At 46.5% G+C, this 20151-nt stretch overlaps 1 protein-coding gene across 4 annotated transcripts in view; it reads left to right on the top strand.

The window, feature by feature from the left end:
• The window catches only part of STK38L (serine/threonine kinase 38 like), a 177764-nt gene that overhangs the window by 131099 nt on the left and 26514 nt on the right, over nucleotides 1-20151 (top strand). For all 4 annotated transcript variants that reach the window (XM_038772844.1, XM_038772818.1, XM_038772826.1 and 1 more), the window contains 3 exons: nucleotides 11539-11693; nucleotides 18526-18628; nucleotides 18859-18920. In XM_038772844.1, the coding sequence (XP_038628772.1) occupies nucleotides 11539-11693; nucleotides 18526-18628; nucleotides 18859-18920 (320 nt within the window). The remainder of the gene's footprint in view (nucleotides 1-11538; nucleotides 11694-18525; nucleotides 18629-18858; nucleotides 18921-20151) is intronic.

Raw genomic sequence — 20151 nt, 5'->3', positions numbered from 1 at the left:
GACAGGATTACTGGCAGACAAGTTCCCCAGGCGCTTACCATGTATGTCATCTTCCCCTTCTAGACTGTGAGCCCACTGTTGGGTAGGGAGCGTCTCTAGATGTTGCCAGCTTGTACTTCCCAAGCGCTTAGTAATAATAATAATAATAATAATAATGGCATTTATTAAGTGCTTACTATGTGCAAAGAACTGTTCTAAGCACTGGGGAGGTTACAGGGTTGGGTAGGGAGCGTCTCTAGATGTTGCCAGCTTGTACTTCCCAAGCGCTTAGTAGTAATAATAATAGTAATAATGATGGCATTTATTAAGTGCTTACTATGTGCAAAGCACTGTTCTAAGCACTGGGGAGGTTACAAGGTTGGGTAGGGAGCATCTCTAGATGTTGCCAGCTTGTACTTCCCAAGCGCTTAGTAATAACAATAATAATAATAATGATGGCATTTATTAAGTGCTTACTATGTGCAAAGCACTGTTCTAAGCACTGGGGAGGTTACAAGGTTGGGTAGGGAGCGTCTCTAGATGTTGCCAGCTTGTACTTCCCAAGCGCTTAGTAATAATAATAATAATAATAATGATGGCATTTATTAAGCGCTTACTATGTGCAAAGCACTGTTCTAAGCACTGGGGAGGTTACAAGGTTGGGTAGGGAGCGTCTCTAGATGTTGCCAGCTTGTACTTCCCAAGCGCTTAGTAATAATAATAATAATGATGGCATTTATTAAGCGCTTACTATGTGCAAAGCACTGTTCTAAGCACTGGGGAGGTTACAAGGTTGGGTAGGGAGCGTCTCTAGATGTTGCCAGCTTGTACTTCCCAAGCGCTTAGTAATAATAATAATAATAATGATGGCATTTATTAAGCTCTTAATATGTGCAAAGCACTGTTCTAAGCACTGGGGAGGTTACAGGGTGAACAGGTTGTCCCACGGGGGGCTCCCAGTCTCGATCCCCATTTTGCAGATGAGGTAACTGAGGCACAGAGAAGTGAAGTGACTTGCCCAAAGTCACACAGCCGACAGTTGGTGGAGCCGGGATTTGAACCCATGACCTCTGACTCCAAAGCCCGGGCTCTTTCCGTTGAGCCACACTGCTTCTCTGTGCTCCGCACACAGTAAGCGCTCAATAAATACGATTGATTGAATGAATGAGTGAATGGAATATGAGCCCACTGTTGGGTAGGGACTGTCTCTATGTGTTGCCAACTTGTACTTCCCAAGCGCTTAGTACAGTGCTCTGCACACAGTAAGCGCTCAATAAATACGATTGATGATGATGATGATGATATGTAACCAGGCACTGTACTAAGCGCTTGGAAGAGTGCAGGAGAATTGGCAGACACCTTCCCCAAGCGCTCATGTAACCATGAGAAGCAGCGTGGCTCAGTGGAAAGAGCCCGGGCTTCGGAGTCAGAGGTCATGGGTTCAAATCCTGGCTCCGCCACTTAATAATAATAATAATAATGTTGGCATTTATTAAGCGCTTACTGTGTGCAAAGCACTGTTCTAAGCGCTGGGGAGGTTGCAAGGTGATCAGGTTGTCCCACGGGGGGCTCCCGGTCTCAATCCCCATTTTCCAGATGAGGTAACTGAGCCACAGAGAAATGAAGTGACTTGCCCAAAGTCACACAGCCGACAGTTGGCGGAGCTGGGATTTGAACCCATGACCTCTGACTCCAAAGCCCGGGCTCTTTCCTTTGAGCCACGCTGCTTCTCTGTGCTCCGCACACAGTAAGCGCTCTATAAATACGATTGAATGAATGAGTGAATGGAGTATGTAACCAGGCACTGTACTAAGCGCTTGGAAGAGTGCAGGAGAATTCCAGACACGTTCCCCAAGCGCTTACTATGTAACTATGAGAAGCAGCATGTCTCAGTGGAAAGAGCCCGGGCTTTGGAGTCAGAGGTCATGGGTTCAAATCCCAGCTCCGCCACTTAGTAATAATAATAATAATAATAATAATAATAATAATAATAATAATAATAATAATAATGTTGGCATTTGTTAAGCGCTTACTATGTGCAAAGCACTGTTCTAAGCGCTGGGGGGGGATACAGGGTGATCAGGTTATCCCACGTGGGGCTCACAGTCTTAATCCCCATTTTACAGATGTGGTAACTGAGGCTCAGAGAAGTTAAGTGACTTGCCCAAGGTCACACAGCGGACATGTGGTGGAGCTGGGATTCGATCCCATGACCTCTGACTCCAAAGCCCGGGATCTTTCCACTGAGCACTTGTCAGCTGTGTGACTGGCCAAGTCACTTCACTTCTCTGGGTCTCAGTTCCCTCAACTGTAAAATGGGGATAAAGACTGTGAGCCCCCCGTGGGACAACCTTGTAACCTCCCCAGCGCTTAGAACAGTGCTTTGCACATAGTAAGCGCTTAATAAATGCTATCATTATTATTATTCTCTATGCCTCAGTTACCTCATCTGTAAAATGGGGATTAAGACTGTGAGCCCCACATGGGACAACCTGATTGACTCTTATCTACCCCAGCGCTTAGAACAGTGCTAGGCACATAGTAAGTGCTTAACAAATGCCATCATTATTATTAGAGAAGCAGCGTGGCTCAGTGGAAAGAGCCCGGACTTTGGAGTCAGAGGTCATGGGTTCAAATCCCGGCTCTTCCACTTGTCAGCTGTGTGACTTCGGGCAAATCACTTAACTTCTCTGTGCCTCAGTACCCTCATCTGGAAAATGGGGATTAAGAGCCCCCCGTGGGGCAACCTGATCACCTTGTAACCTCCCCAGTGCTTAGAACATAGTAAGCGCTTAATAAATACCATTATTATCATTATTATTATTATTAACCAGGCACTTAACCAGGTACTGTACTCAAGAGAATTGGCAGACACATTCCCCAAGCGCTTATTATGTACCTAGACACTGTACTAAGCGCTTGGAAGAGTACAGTACATGAGAATTGGCAGACACGTTCCCCAAGCGGTTACTATGTAACCAGGCACTGTACTAAGTGCTTGGAAGCGTACAGTACATGAGAATTGGCAGACACATTCCCCAAGCACTTACTATGTAACCAGGCACTGTACTAAGCGCTTGGAAGAGTACCGTACATGAGAATTGGCAGACACGTTCCCCAAGCGGTTACTGTGTAAGCAGGCGCTGTACTAAGTGCTTGGAGGAGTACAGTACATGAGAATTGGCAGACACGTTCCCCAAGCGCTTACTATGTAACCAGGCACTGTATTAAGCGCTTGGAAGAGTACAAGAGAATTGGCAGGTACGTTCCCCAAGCACTTACTATGTAACCAGGCACTGTACTAAGCGCTTGGAAGAGTACAAGAGAATTGGCAGGCACATTCCCTAAGCACTTACTATGTAACCAGGCACTGTACTAAGTGCTTGGAAGAGTACAGTACAATAGAATTGGCAGACACATTCCCTAAGCACTTACTTTGTACCTGGCACTGTACTGAGCGCTCGGAAGAGTACAAATCAACAGAATTGGATAACCCGATCCCCAAGCGCTACAATGTACCAGGCACTGTACTAAGCACCTGGGTGGATACAAGATAAGCTTGGATACAGAAGCAGCGTGGCTCAGTGGAAAGAGCCCGGGCTTTGGAGTCAGCGGTCATGGGTTCGAATCCGACTCCGCCACATGTCTGCTGTGTAACCTTGGGCAAGTCACTTCACTTCTCTGAGCCTCAGTTCCCTCATCTGTAAAAATGGGGGTTAAGATTGTGAGCCCCACGTGGGACAACCTGATCCCCTTAAATCCTCCCCAGCGCTTAGTACAGTGCTTTGCACATAGTAAGCGCTTAACAATTGCCATCATTATTATTATTATTATTATTATACAGTCCCTGTCCCACGTGAGGGCTCACGGCTTTAATCCCCATTTTCCAGATGAGGCGACTGAGGCACAGAGGAAGTGACTTGTCCGAAGTCACGCCACAAGTATGTGGCGGAGCCGAAATTAGAACCCAGGGCCTCTGATTCCCGGGCCACTAGGCCATGCTGCTTCTCTAGTTCATTTAGAGATTCAATAATTACGTTATTCCTCAAGTTTTTAAGTATTATAAAAATATTTCTTTGCGTTTCTAAGAGGATTCTGCTAGTGTTGCCATTGTCCGTTTCTAGGCTGAAGGTGTCAGATTTCCCACCATAGTTTTTTTCCACACCTCTGGTCGGGCAGCAGGTTATTCTAATATAATAATAATAACGATGATGATGATGATGGCATTTATTAAGCGCTTACTGTGTGCAAAGCACTGTTCTAAGCTCTGGGGAAGTTACAGGGTGATGAGGTTGTCCCACCGGGGGCTCACAATGATGGTATTTGTTAAGCGCTTACTCTATGCCACAAGCACTGTTCTCTACTTATTTACTTATTTTATTTAAACATTTTTATTTATTTTATTTTGTTAATATGTTTTGTTTTGTCGTCTGTCTCCCCCTTCTAGACTGTGAGCCCACTGTTGGGTAGGGACCGTCTCTAGATGTTGCCAACTTGGACTTCCCAAGCGCTTAGTACAGTGCTCTGCACACAGTAAGCGCTCAAGAAATACGATTGATTGATATGTTGCCAACTTGGACTTCCCAAGCGCTTAGTACAGTGCTCAGCACAGAGTAAGCGCTCAATAAATGCGATTGAATGAATGAATGTTCTAAGCGCTGGGGTCGATACAAGGTGATCAGGTTGTCCCACGTGGGGCTCACGGTCTTCATTCCCATTTTCCAGGTGAGGTAACTGAGGCACAGAGAATAATAATAATTATTATGGTGTTTGTTAAGCGCTTACTATGTGCCAAGCACTGTTCTAAGCTCTGGAGGAGGTACAAGGTTAGAATAATAATAATAATAATAATAATAATAATAATAATAATAATTATGGCATTTGTTAAGCGCTTACTATGTGCAAAGCACTGTTCTAAGCACTGGGGAGGTTGCAAGGTGCAAGGTTGTCCCACATGGGGCTCACAGTCTTCATCCCCATTTTACAGATGAGGGAACTGAGGCTCAGAGAAGTGAAGTGACTTGCCCAGGGTCACACAGCAGACATGTGGCAGAGCCGGGATTCAAACCCATGACCTCTGACTCCAAAGCCCGGGCTCTTTCCACTGAGCCACCTGATGACCTTATGGTATTTGTTAAGTGCTTACTATGTGCCAAGCACTCTTCTAAGCTCTGGAGGAGGGACAAGGTTATAATAAGGTTATTCATTCATTCATTCATTCATTCAATCGTATTTATTGAGCGCTTACTGTGTGCAGAGCACTGTACTAAGCACTTGGGAAGTACAATTTGGCAACATCTAGAGACGGTGCCTACCCAACAGTGGGCTCACAGTCTGGAAGGGGGAGACAGAGAACAAAACAAAACATATTAACAGAATAAAATAGAATTAATATGTACAAGTAAAATAATAAATAACAAGGTTATAACAAGGTTATAATAATATTAATAATGATGGCATTTGTTAAGCACTTACTATGTGCAAAGCACTGTTCTAAGCGCTGAGGGGGATACAAGGTGATCAGGTTGTCCCACACGGGGCTCACAGTCTTAATCCCCATTTTACAGATAAGGTAACTGAGGCCCAGAGGAGTTAAGTGACTTGCCCAGGGTCACACAGCAGACAAGTGGCGGGGCCGGGATTAGAACCCACGACCTCTGACTCCCGAGCCCGGGCTCTTTCCACTGAGCCACGCTGCTTCTCGATGTGCAGGGTGACCCGATTTCTTATTTGGCGTATTGGCTTCATTCGGCGTCTCCCCGCCGGCTAGAGCCATTAGCGTTGAGGAAAACGAGTCAATCAGTCAATCAATCGTATTTATTGAGCGCTTACTGTGTGCAGAGCACTGTACTAAGCGCTTGGGAAGTACAAGTTGGCATCATATAGAAACAGTCCCTACCCAACAGTGAGCTCCGAGTCAAAACTATATAGAAACTACAGATTCTGGGGGCGGTCATTACACTAAACTCCTTGTGGGCCGGGATCGTGCGTACCAACCGTCTTGTACTGGACTCTCCCAAGCGCTTGGCACAGTGCCCTGCACGCAGTGAGTGCTCAGCAAATACCACTGATTGATTTCTAGACTGTGAGCCCACTGTTGGGTAGGGACCATCTCTATATGTTGCCAGCTTGGACTTCCCAAGCGCTTAGTACAGTGCTCTGCACACAGTAAGCGCTCAATAAATCCGATTGATTGATTGATTGAGGGTTGTAAGTTCGTCACGGACAGGGAGCATTTCTGCTCCTTCTGTGGCTTCAGCCTCTCCCAGGTGCTCTGCACATAGTAAGCGCTCAATAAATACCATTGATCGGTCGAGAGCACGGTGCCTAGCACTCAGCGGGCGCTCAGTAAATACCATCGATCGACTGATCGATAGTGGCGTGGCCCTGGGGAAAGAGGACGGGCCACGGGGTAAGAGGACCTGGGCTCTAATCCCGGCTCCGCCGTGCGTCTGCTGTGTGACCTTGGGCAAGTCACTTCGCTCCCCTGTTCCTTCATCTGTAAAATGGGGATTATCTGTATATATTACCTGTATATATGTTTGAACATATTTATTACTCTATTTATTTTACTTGTACATATCATCATCATCAATCGTATTTATTGAGCGCTTACTATGTGCAGAGCACTGTACTAAGCGCTTGGGAAGTACAAACTGGCAACATATAGAGACAGTCCGTACCCAACAGTGGGCTCACAGTCCAAAAGGGGGAGACAGAGAACAAAACCAAACATACTAACAGAATAAAATAAATAGAATAGATACGTACAAGTAAAATAAATAAATAAATGAATAGAGTAATAAATATGTACAAACATATATACATATATACAGGTGCTGTGGGGAAGGGAAGGAGGTAAGATGGAGGGGATAGAGACGGGGACGAGGGGGAGAGGAAGGAAGGGGCTCCGTCTGGGAAGGCCTCCTGGAGGAGGTGAGCTCTCAGCAGGGCCTTGAAGGGAGGAAGAGAGCGAGCTTGGCGGAGGTGCAAAGGGAGGCCATTCCAGACCCGGGGGATGACGTGGGCCGGGGGTCGATGGCGGGACAGGCGAGCGAGAACAAGGTACGGTGAGGAGATTAGCGGCGGAGGAGCAGAGGGTGCGGGCTGGTCTGGAGAAGGAGAGAAGGGAGGTGAGGTAGGTGGGGGCCAGGGGATGGACAGCCTGGAAGCCCAGGGGGAGGAGTTTTTGCTTGATGCGTAGGTTGACGGGCAGCAACTGGAGATTTTTGAGGAGGGGAGTGACATGCCCAGAGCGTTTCTGGACAAAGATAATCCGGGCAGCAGCATGAAGTGTGGATTGAAGTGGAGAGAGACACGAGGATGGGAGATCAGAGAGAAGGCTGATGCAGTAGTCCAGAGGGGATAGGATGAGAGCTTGAACAAGCAGGGTAGCGGTTGGGATGGAGAGGAAAGGGTGGATCTTGGCAGTGTTGCAGAGCTGAGACCCGCAGGTTTTGGTGACGGCTTGGATGTGAGGGGTGAATGAGAGAGCGGAGTCGAGGATGACACCAAGGTTGCGGGCTTGTGAGACGGGAAGGATGGTAGTGCCGTCAACAGAGATGGGAAAGTCAGGGAGAGGACAAGGTTTGGGAGGGAAGACAAGGAGTTCAGTCTTCGACATGTTGAGCTTTAGGTGGCGGGCAGACATCCAGATGGAGATGTCCTGAAGGCAGGAGGAGATGCGAGCCTGGAGAGAGGGGGAGAGAGCAGGGGCAGAGGTGGAGATCTGGGTGTCATCAGCATAGAGATGATAGTTGAAGCCGTGGGAGCGAATGAGGTCACCAAGGGAGTGCGTGTAGATTGAGAACAGAAGGGGACCGAGCACTGAACCTTGGGGAACCCCCACAGTAAGAGGAGGTACATATCTGTTCTATTTATTTTATTTTGTTAATATGTTTGGTTTTGTTCTCTATCTCCCCCTTCTCGACTGTGAGCCCACTGTTGGGTAGGGACTGTCTCCATATGTTGCCAACTTGGACTTCCCAAGAGCTTAGTACAGTGCCTGGCACTCAGCGGGCGCTCAGTAAATACCATCGATCGACTGATCGATAGTGGCGTGGCCCTGGGGAAAGACTATGGGCCTTGGAGTAAGAGGACCTAGGCTCTAATCCCGGCTCCACCGTGCGTCTGCTGTGTGACCTTGGGCAAGTCACTTCGCTTCCCTGTTCCCTCACCTGTAAAATGGGGATTATCTGTATATATTACCTGTATATATGTTTGAACATATTTCTTACTCTATTTTACTTGTACATATGTATTCTATTTATTTTATTTTGTTAATGTGTTTGGTTTTGCTCTCTGTCTCCCCCTTCTAGACTGTGAGCCCACTGTTGGGTAGGGACCGTCTCTAGATGTTGCCAACTTGGACTTCCCAAGCGCTTAGTACAGTGTTCTGCACACAGTAAGCGCTCAATAAATACAATTGATTGATTGATTATCACTGGGAGCCCCACGTGGGACGCGGACTTGCATCCCACCTGATTAGCTTGCATCTAACCCAGCGCTTACTACATTGCTTGGCGCGCTGTAAGCACTGAACATTCATTCATCAACGTGGACTTCCCAAGCGCTTGGTACAGTGCTCTGCACACGGTAAGCGCTCAATAAATACAATTGAATTCATTCATTCATTCATTCAATCGTATTTATTGAGCGCTTAGTGTGTGCAGAGCACTGTCCTAAGCGCTTGGGAAGTGCACGTTGGCAACACGTAGAGACAGTCCCTCCCCAACAGCGGGCTCACAGTCTAGAAGGGGATGACAAAACAAAACTTGTAGACAGGTGTCATCAGAACAAATAGAATTAAATTCATTCAATCGTATTTATTGAGCGCTTACTGTGTGCAGAGCACTGTACTAAGCGCTTGGGAAGTACAAGTTGGCAACATATAGAGACGGTCCCTACCCAACAGTGGGCTCACAGTCTAGAAGGGCTCACAGTCTAGAATTAAATGCACATGAGAAGCAGCATGGCTCAGTGGAAAGAGCCCGGGTTGGGAGCCAGAGGTCATGGGTTCTAATCCCGGCTCTGCCACTTGTCAGCTGTGTGACTTTGGGCAAATCACTTCATTTCTCTGGGCCTCAGTTACCTCATCTGTAAAATGGGGATTAAGACTGTGAGCCCCACATGGGACAACCTGATCACCTTGTATCCCTCTGTCAGCGCTTAGAACAGTGCTTTGCACATAGTAAGTGCTTAACAAATGCCATAAAAAAAATAAATAGAATGGTAAATATGTACAAGTAAGAGTAATAAATCTGTACAAATATATACAAGGAGGAAAGAGGAAAAACGGGGCTCAGTCTGGGAAGGCCTCATTCATTCATTCGTTCATTCATTCAATCATTTATTGAGCGCTTACTGTGTGCAGAGCACTGTACTAAGCGCTTGGGAAGTCCAAGTTGGCAACATCTAGAGACGGTCCCTACCCAACAGCGGGACTCACAGTCTAGAAGGGGGAGACAGACAACAAAACCAAACATATTAACAAAATAAAATAAATAGAATAAATATGTACAAATAAAAAGAGAAGCAGCATGGCTCAGTGGAAAGAGCCCGGGCTTTGGAGTCAGAGGTCATGGGTTTGGATCCCGGCTGTCTGCTGTGTGACCTTGGGCGAGTCACTTAACTTCTCTGAGCCTCAGTTCCCTCATCTGTAAAGTGGCGATTAAGACTGTGAGCCCCAAGTGGGACAACTTGGTCACCTTGTATTCCCCCCCAGCACTTGGAACACTGCTCTGCACATAGTAAGCACTTAACAAATGACATCATTATTATTATTATTATTATTATAGAAGGGGAGACAAACAACAAAACTAAACATATTAACAAAATGAAATAAATAGAATAAATATGTACACATAAAATAAATAGAGTATAATAATAATAACACTGATGGTATTTGTTAAGCGCTTACTTCGTGGAGGAGATGAGCTCTCAGTAGGGCTTTGAAGGGGGAAAGAGAGCTAGTTTGGGGGATGTGCAGAGGGAGGACATTCCGAGCCAGGGGGAGGACGTGGGCTGGGGGTCGACGGCGGGACAGGCGAGAACGAGGCCCAGTGAGGAGGTGAGCGGTGGCAGAGGAGCGGAGGGTGCGGGCTGGGCTGGAGAAGGAGAGAAGGGAGGTGAGGTAGGAGGGGGCGAGGGGATGGATGGACAGCCTGGAAGCCGAGAGTGAGGAGTTTTTACCTGATTCGTAGGTTGACAGGCAGCCACTGGAGATTTTTGAGGAGGGGAGTAACATGCCCAGAGCGTTTCTGCACAGAGATGATCTGGGCAGCAGAGTGAAGTATAGACTGAAGTGGGGAGAGACAGGAGGATGGGATGAACAGATACCATTGGGGAAAAAAGATTATTAGTCTTCTTGTTGAGGAAAAGCCTCCCATGAGCCCAGACTGAGCCCCCTCCTTCCCCTCCCCATCATCCCCCTCTCCATCCCCCCATCTTGCCTCCTTCCCTTCCCCACAGCACCTGTATATATGTATAGATGTTTGTACATATTTATTACTCTATTTATTTTACTTGTACATATCTATTCTATTTATTTTATTTTGTTAATATGTTTGGTTTTGTTCTCTGTCTCCTTCTTCTAGACTGTGAGCCCACTGTTGGGTAGGGACCGTCTCTATATGTTGCCAACTTGGACTTCCCAAGCACTTACTACAGTGCTCTGCACACAGTAAGCGCTCAATAAATACGATTGATTGATTCTCTCCATCCCCCCGCCTTACCCCCTTCCCTTCCCCACAGCACCTGTATATATGTATATATGTTTGTACATATTTATTACTCTATTTTACTTGTGCATATCTATTCTATTTATTTTATTTTGTGACTGTGTCTCCCCCTTCTAGACTGTGAGCCCACTGTTGGGTAGGGACTGTCTCTATATGTTGCCAACTTGGACTTCCCAAGCGCTTAGTGCAGTGCCCTGCACACAGTAAGGGCTCAATAAATACGATTGATTGATTGATTCTCTCCATCCCCCCCGCCTTACCTCCTTCCCTTCCCCACAGCACCTGTATATACGTATATATATTTGTACATATTTATTACTCCATTTATTTTCCTTGTACATATCTATTCTATTTATTTTATTTTGTTAATATGTTTGGTTTATGTTCTCTGTCTCCCCCTTCTAGACTGTGAGCCCACTGTTTGGTAGGGACTGTGTCTATATGTTGCCAACTTGTACTTCCCAAGCGCTTAGTACAGTGCTCTGCACACAGTAAGCGCTCAATAAATACGATTGATTGATTGATTCTCTCCATCCCCCCCGCCTTACCTCCTTCCCTTCCCCACAGCACCTGTATATACGTATATATATTTGTACATATTTATTACTCCATTTATTTTCCTTGTACATATCTATTCTATTTATTTTATTTTGTTAATATGTTTGGTTTATGTTCTCTGTCTCCCCCTTCTAGACTGTGAGCCCACTGTTGGGTAAGGGACCGTCTCTAGATGTTGCCCACTTGGACTTCCCAAGCGTGCACACAGGAAGCGCTCAATAAATCTGACTGACTGATCGATTGATTCTCTTCCGCTGTTCAGGCGACATGATGACTTTACTCATGAAAAAGGACACCCTGAAGGAAGAGGAAACTCAGTTCTACATTTCCGAGACCGTCTTGGCTATCGACGCCATCCATCAGCTGGGCTTCATCCACCGAGACATCAAACCCGACAACCTGTTGCTGGACGCCAAGGCACGTGAAAAAGCTGGTGTGCATACACACATACACACACACAAAGACACACATGCACACCAATTCACCCCCACCCCCAACCCCGCCAAGACACGGCTTTGGCAGGGCCGTCGAAACTGTGAGTCATTCGTATTTATGGAGTGCTTACTGTGTGCCAGAGCACTGTACTAAACGGCTGATTTCCCATCGTAAACACAGAGGATAATAACAATGGTATTTGTTAAGCGCTTACTATGTGCCAAGCACCGTTCTGAGCGCTGGGGGAGATACAGCGTGATCAGCTTGTCCCACGCGGGGCTCACAATCTTACTCCCCATTTTACAGATGAGGGAACTGAGGCACAGAGAAGTTAATAATAATAATAATAATGGCATTTATTAAGCACTTACTATGTGCAAAGCACTGTTCTAAGCGCTGGGGAGGTTACATGGAGATTAGGTTGTCCCACAGGGGGCTCACAGTCTTCATCCCCATTTTGCAGATGAGGCAGCTGAGGCACAGAGAAGCAAAGTGACTTGCCCAAAGTCACACAAGCCGACACTTGGCAGAGCCGGGATTCAAACCCATGACCTCTGACTCCAAAGCCCGGGCTCTTTCCAATGAGCCACGCTGCTTCACATTGTCACTTAATTTCTCTGTGCCTCAGTTCCCTCATCTGTAAAATGGGGATTAAGATTATGAGCCCCACGTGGGACAAACTGATCACACTGTATCTCCCCCAGCGCTTAGAACGGTGCTTGGCACATAGTAAGCACTTAATAAATGCCATTATTATTATTATTGGCTGAGTAGCGCTCAATAAATACGATTGATTGATTGATTGATTGACTGAGTAACCTTGGGTAAATCAATTAAGGGTAAGAAGTTAAGTGACTTACCCAAGGTTACTCAGCCAATAATAATAATAATGGCATTTATTAAGCGCTTACTATGTGCCAAGCACCGTTCAAAGCGCTGGGGGAGATACAGTGTGATCAGCTTGTCCCACGCGGGGCTCATAATCTTAATCCCCATTTTACAGATGAGGGAACTGAGGCACAGAGAAGTTAAGTGACTTACCCAAGGTTACTCAGCCAATCAATCAATCAATCAATCGTATTTATTGAGCACTACTCAGCCAATAATAATAATAATGGCATTTATTAAGCGCTTACTATGTGCCAAGCACCATCCTGAGCGCTGGGGGAGATAGTGTGATCAGCTTGTCCCACACGGGGCTCACAATCTTAATCCCCATTTTACAGATGAGGGAACTGAGGCACAGAGAAGTTAAGTGATTTACCCAAGGTTACTCAGCCAATAATAATAATAATGGCATTTATTAAGCGCTTACTATGTGCCAAGCACTGTTCTAAGCACTGGGGGAGATACAGTGTGATCAGCTTGTCCCATGCGGGGCTCACAATCTTAATCCCTATTTTACAGATGAGGGAACTGAGGCACAGAGAAGTTAAGTGACTTACCCAAGGTTACTCAGCTGATAATAATGGCATTTATTAAGCGCTTACTATGTGCGAAGCACTGTTCTAAGCACTGGGAAGGTTACAAGATGATCAGGTTGTTCCACGGGGGCTCACAATCTTAATCCCCATTTTACAGATGAGGGAACTGAGGCACAGAAAAGTTAAGTGATTTACCCAAGGTTACTCAGCTGACAATAATAATAATGGCATTTATTAAGCGCTTACTATGTGCAAAGCACTGTTCTAAGCACTGGGAAGGTTACAAGATGATCAGGTTGTTCCATGGGGGCTCACAATCTTAATCCCCATTTTACAGATGGGGGAACTGAGGCACAGAGAAGTTAAGTGATTTACCCAAGGTTACTCAGCTGACAATAATAATAATGGCATTTATTAAGCGCTTACTATGTGCAAAGCACTGTTCTAAGCACTGGGAAGGTTACAAGATGATCAGGTTGTTCCACGGGGGCTCACAATCTTAATCCCCATTTTACAGATGGGGGAACTGAGGCACAGAGAAGTTAAGTGATTTACCCAAGGTTACTCAGCCGATAATAATAATAATGGCATTTATTAAGCGCTTACTATGTGCCGAGCACTGTTCTAAGTGCCAGGGGTGATATAAGATGATCAGGTTGTCCCACGTGAAGCTCACAGTCTTAATCCCCATTTTACAGTGAGAGAACTGAGGCACAGAGAAGTTAAGGGACGTGCCCAAAATCACACAGCCGGTAAGTGAGCCCACTGTTGGGTAGGGACTGTCTCTATATGTTGCCAACTTGTACTTCACAAGAGCTTAGTACAGTGTTCTGCACACAGTAAGCGCTCAATAAATACAATTGATTGATTGATAAGTGGCGGAGCTGGGATTAGAACCCGTGACCTCTGACTCCCAAGCCCGGGCTTCTTCCACTGAGCCATGCTGCTTCAATAGGACCCCACTTGGAATTTTAGAAAGATAATAATAATAATAATAATAATGGTATTTGTTATGTGCTTATATATGTGCCAGGCACTGTACTAAACACTGGGGTGGGTAACAAGCAAATCGGATCGGACACAGTCCCTTGTCCCACGTGGGGCTTACCATTTACCACTTACCATCAATCCCCATTTTACAGATGAGGTAACTGAGGCACAGGGAAGTGAACTGACTTGCCCAAGGTCACACAGCAGATGAGTGGCGGCGCCAGGATTAGAACCCGTGACCTTCTGAGTCCCAGGCCCGGGCCCTATCCACTATGCCTTGCTGCTTCTCTCGAAACATCATTCTGGAAAATGGGGACTAAGACTGTAAGCCCCACGTGGGACAATCAGATTACCTTGTATCCCCCTCCAAGCGCACATAGTAAGCGCTTAACAAATACCATCATTATTATTATCATCATCAATCGGGGTGATTTCTTGAGCTCCTCCTGAGTGTGAAGCACTGTACTAAGCCCCTGGAAAAGTTGCAGAATCAGTCAGTGTTATTTATGGAGCACTTACTGTGGGCAGAGCGCTGTACTTAGCGGTCGGGAGAGTACACTGTAGAGGACACCTTCCTTCCCCGCAGTGAGCTTACAATCTAGAAGGGGAGACAGACAGTGATATAAATGAATAAATTACAGATCTGGACATGAGTGCTGTGGGGTTAGGAGGGAGGATGAATAAAAGGAGCAATTCAGGATGACGCAGAAGAGGAAATGGTTTTTATTTATTTATTATTATTATCATTAAATAAATTTATTTATTTATTTTACTTGTGCATATCTATTCTATTTATTTCATTTTGTTAATATATTTGGTTTTGTCCTCTGTCTCCCCCTTCTAGACGGTGAGCCCACTGTTGGGTAGGGACCGTCTCTAGATGTTGCCAACTTGGACTTCCCAAGCGCTTAGTACAGTGCTCTGCACGCAGTAAGCGCTCAATAAATATGATTGAATGAATGAAATCAATCAATCAATCGTATTTATTTATTGATTGATTGAAATGGGGGCTTCGGGAAGGCCTCTTAGAGGAGACGGGCCTTCAATAAGTCTTCGAAGCGGGGAGAGGGGTGGTCTGTCGGATGTGATTCAGGAAGCCCAACAGCACTGCCTTGCCTTTAGGGAACTCACGATCTAGAGGGGAGAAAGACAGAAATAATCGGCTAATAGTATGTGCAGCAGGAAGAGGTTGAAGTGTTCATTCAGTCGTACTTATTGAGTGCAAACCATGCGCAGAAAACTATGCTAAGCACTTGGGAAAGTACAACATTCCCCATTCTAGACTGTGAGCCCGCTGTTGGGTAGGGACCGTCTCTAGATGTTGCCAACTTGGACTTCCCAAGCGCTTAGTACAGTGCTCTGCACACAGTCAGCGCTCAATAAATATGAAATAAATTAATAAATAAGACAGGACAATTAACATTGACATTCCCTGCCCACAACGAGCTTGCAGTCTAGCGGGGAGGGGGGGAGACAGACATCAGTTAATAATAATAATAATGATGGCATTTGTTAAGCGCTATGTGCAAAGCACTGTTCTAAGTGCTGGGGGATACAAGGTGATCAGGTTGTCCCACGTGGGGCTCCCAGTCTTAATCCCCATTTTACAGATGAGCGAACTGAGGCTCAGTGCTTAGTACAGTGCTCTGCACACAGTAAGCGCTCAATAAATGCGATTGATTGATTAAGTGACTTGCCCATTCGTTCATTCATTCAATCGTATTTATTGAGCGCTTACTGTGTGCAGAGCACTGTACTAAGCGGCTTGGGCAGTACAAGTTGGCAACATATAGAGACGGTCCCTACCCAACAGCGGGCTCACCGTCTAGAAATGTGGCGGAGCCGGGATTAGAACCCATGACCTCTGGCTCCCAAGCCCGGGCTCTTTCCACTGAGCCACGCTGCTTCTCTTAGTCAAATAAATTCAAATAATCCAATTCAAATAAATAAAATGACAGCTCCGGATTTAAGGGCTGTGGGGCGGGGAATGGGGGAAGAGCAAAGGGAGCAAGTCGGGAGACGCGGAAGAGAGTAGGGGATGAGGAAAAATGGGGCTTAGTCTGGGAAGACTTCTTGGAGGAGAGGGGCCTTCAGGAAGGCTTTGAAGGTGGGGGAGAGTCATTGTCGGATTTGAGGAGGGAGGGCGGCCCAGGCCTGAGGCAGGACGTGGGCTTGGAGTCATCGGCGAGACTAAGTGCTTAGTACAGTGCTCTGCACACAGGAAGCGCTCAATAAATACGATTGAATGAGACACGCAAGATCAAGTATATCTTGATAAGAGAAGCAGCGTGGCGCAGTGGAAAGAGCTTGGGCTTTGGAGTCAGAGGTCATGGGTTCAAATGCCGGCTCTGCCAGTTGTCAGCTGGGTGACTTTGGGCAAGTCACTGCAGTTCTCTGGGCCTCAGTTCCCTCATCTGTAAAATGGGGATGAAGACTGTGAGCCCCACGTGGGACAACGTGATCACCTTGTAACCTCCCCAGCACTTAGAACAGTGCTTTGCACGTAGTAAGTGCTTAATAAATGCCATTATTATTATTATTATAATCATCTTGATAAGCGAAGCAGCGTGGCGCAGTGGAAAGAGCTTGGGCTTTGGAGTCGGAGGTCATGGGTTCAAATCCCAGCCCCACCACTTGTCAGCTGTGTGACTTTGGGCCAGTCACTTCGCTTCTCTGGGCCTCAGTTACCGCATCTGGAAAATGGGGATTAAGACTGTGAGCGCCCCCATGGGACAACCTGATGATAATAATAATAATAATAATAATAATAATAATAATAATAATAATGATAGCATTTGTTAAGCGCTTACTATGTGCAAAGCACTGTTCTAAGCGCTGGGGGGGATACAGTGTGATCAAGTTGTCCCACGTGGGGCTCACAGTTGTAATCCCCATTTTTACAGATGAGGTCACTGAGGCTCAGAGAAGTTAAGTGACTTGCCCAAGGTCACACAGCAGACTTGTGGTGGAGCCAGGATTCGAACCCATGACCTCTGACTCCAAAGCCCGTGCTCTTTCCACTGAGCCACGCTGCTTCTCTGATCACCTTGGAACCTCCCCAGCGCCTAGTATAGTGCTTTGCACATAGTAACCGCTCAGTAAATGCCATCATTATTATTATTATTATTGATAAGGTAGTAGAATAAGTGTACAAATGAAAACCCAAGTGTGTGTCTGTGTAAGTACAAAGGAAAAATCAAATCCATTGAAGCTCGGGATGGCTGTTTGGCTTGAGTGAATTATTTGGGAAAGATTTCCTGAAGGAGGTAGAATTGTAGGAGGGACTTGAAGCTGCAGAGAGCTGTGTCCCAAAGAACTTAGAGTGGGAGGAGGTCCCAGCCTGGTGGAGGGAAATTAAAATTATATAAAATAATTATTAATTATTAGAATAATTAAAATTATGGCGAAAAAGAACAGGAGAGGCATGAGCTAGCTTGGAAGTAGGTGAACTTGGGAGGCCCCGCCGTTGGGCTGGGAGAGTAGGGTGGGAGCGAGCCGAACCGAAGGAAGGGGAAGCCCCAAAGCCAACCCAGCTGTTTGTTTCAAGGAATAATAATAATAATAATAATAATAATAATGGTATTTGTTAAGCGCTTACTATGTGCAGAGCACTGTTCTAAGCGCTGGGGGGATACAAGGTGATCAAGTTACCCCATGGGGGGCTCACAATCTTAATCCCCATTATACAGATGAGGTAACTGAAGCTCAGAGAAACGAAGTGACTTGCCCAAGGTAACACAGCAGTCATGTGGTGGAGTCGGGATTTGAACCCATGACCTCTGACTCCAAAGCCCTTGCTCTTTCCACTGAGCCACGCTGGGAACGGGCCAGGAGAGAAGGAAGGGAATCAGGAAGCTAGAGAAGAGTGGGTTGGCGTCGACGTGGCAGGGTGGGGAGGGAGAGCGAGCCCCAAAACACTCCATAACGCCTCAGCCCCGACTGCTCCGCCATTAAGCGCTTACTATGTGCAAAGCACTGTTCCAAGCTCTGGGGAGGTTACAAGGTGATCAGGTTGTCCCACGGGGGGCTCACAGTCTCTGTAAAATGGGGGTGAACTCATCTGTAAAATGGGGATGAATGAGGTCACTGAGGCCCAGAGAAGTGAAGTGACTTGCCGAAAGTCACACAGCTGACAAGTGGCGGAGCAGGGATTTGAACCCATGACCCCCGACTCCAAAGCCCAGGCTCTTTCCACTGAGCCGCGCTGCTTCTCTATCTAGTCCGGTAACGGATCCCACCATCCCAGAGCGCTATATTGGGCCGTCGGGCCGGATCCTCCACGGACTCAACGTCCCGCAAGGAAGTGGTTCTTCCGTTTCTGAGGGGAACAATAAGCTCACTCGCTTGCCTCCCAAAACGGCTCTAAGGCTCACTCGATTCTTGTGCTCTTTTTATTTTAGGGCCACGTCAAATTGTCCGATTTCGGCCTGTGCACGGGTTTAAAGAAGGCCCACAGGACTGAATTCTACAGGAACCTAACACATAATCCGCCCAGTGATTTCTGTAAGTTCGGTCTTTTCTAGGTCGCACCTCCAGTGGCGTTGGATCAACTTGGGAGCGTAACATTTTGTCAGTAACGTGCTCTGAAAAGGCACCCGCCGATTACGACCAGGCCACCTTTAAACCGGAAAGTTTCGGTCGGGTTGTTTTTAAAGATGATTCTGGTATAAAAAAAAAAAGACGACTGCGTTTTGTCGGGCCTTCGTTTGAAACCTTTTTTCAAAAAAAATTAGCCTTTCAGAATATGAACTCCAAGAGGAAAGCAGAAACCTGGAAAAAGAACAGGCGACAACTGGTGAGTCCGAAGGCGGTCAGCGATCTTTCCGAGGGGGTCTCGACCCCCAATGTAGCGAGAACCCCAGTGTCTCTCTCAAGGGGGCCGGAGGAATCCGGTCCACGGCGGAGCCGTTGCTGTGGGACCTTGGGGAAGTCACTCAACTTCTTGGGGGGTCTCAGTTTCCTCATCTGTAAAATGGAAATTCAGTATCTGTTCCCCCTCCCCCAGTCAATGGATCATCATCATCATCATCAATCATATTTATTGAGCGCTTACTATGTGCAGAGCACTGTACTAAGCGCTTGGGAAGTACAAATTGGCAACATATACAGTCCCTACCCAGTGGTATTTATTGAGTGCTTACTATGTGCAGAGCACCATACTGAGCACTTGAGAAAGAACTTGTTTTGTTGTCCGTGTCCCCCTTCTAGACCGTCATCCCGTTGTTGGGGAGGGATTGTCTCTGTTGCCGGATTGCGCTTTCCAAGCGCTTAGTACAGTGCTCTGCACACAATAAGCGCTCGATAAATGCGATTGATTGAATGAATGAATGAATAATACAGGAGAGTTGGCAGAAACGTTCCCCACTGGAGCTGTGCCAAAAGCAGAAAACTGACTTTTTTTTAGGAGCTGCAGAGGTGGTGTGTTTTCCTTGAAGGACTTAAGAGAAAATAGCTCCAGCTATAATGATAATAATTGTACTATGCAATAGATAATAATACTATAATGCCGTGAGCCCTATCGTCATCATCAACGGTATTTTCTGAGTGCTTACTGGGTGCTAAGCCCAGTCCTTAGGTGGGACACGGGCTGAGTCTGATGCGATTGTGTTGACCCCGGTGCTCAGCACAGTGCTTGTCATGTAGGAAGCGCTTAACCAATGCCACAATTAGTATTCTTACTCATTCAATCAATCAGTCGTATTTATTGAGCGCTTACTGGGTGCAGAGCACTGTACTAAGCGCTTGGGAAGGACAAGTTGGCAACATATGGAGACAGTCCCTACCCTCATTGAGTCATTTATTGAGCGCTTACTGGGTGCAGTGCACTGTACTAAGCGCTTGGGAAGGACAAGTTGGGAACATATAGAGGCAGTCCCTACCCAACAACAGGCTCACAGTCTAGAAGGGGGAGACAGAAAACAAAACATGAGGGGCCTGATGTTCCCGTTTTCCGGTGTCCCCCTCTAGTCTGTAAGCTCGTTGTGGGCAGGGAACGCGTCTTCCGACTCTTATAGTGTTCTGTTGTC

Source organism: Tachyglossus aculeatus, chromosome 2 (assembly GCF_015852505.1).
Source record: "Tachyglossus aculeatus isolate mTacAcu1 chromosome 2, mTacAcu1.pri, whole genome shotgun sequence".
NCBI lineage: Eukaryota > Metazoa > Chordata > Mammalia > Monotremata > Tachyglossidae > Tachyglossus > Tachyglossus aculeatus.
The sequence above is the reverse complement of the archived record's forward strand: the minus strand, read 5'-3'. Positions and strand labels throughout refer to the sequence as shown.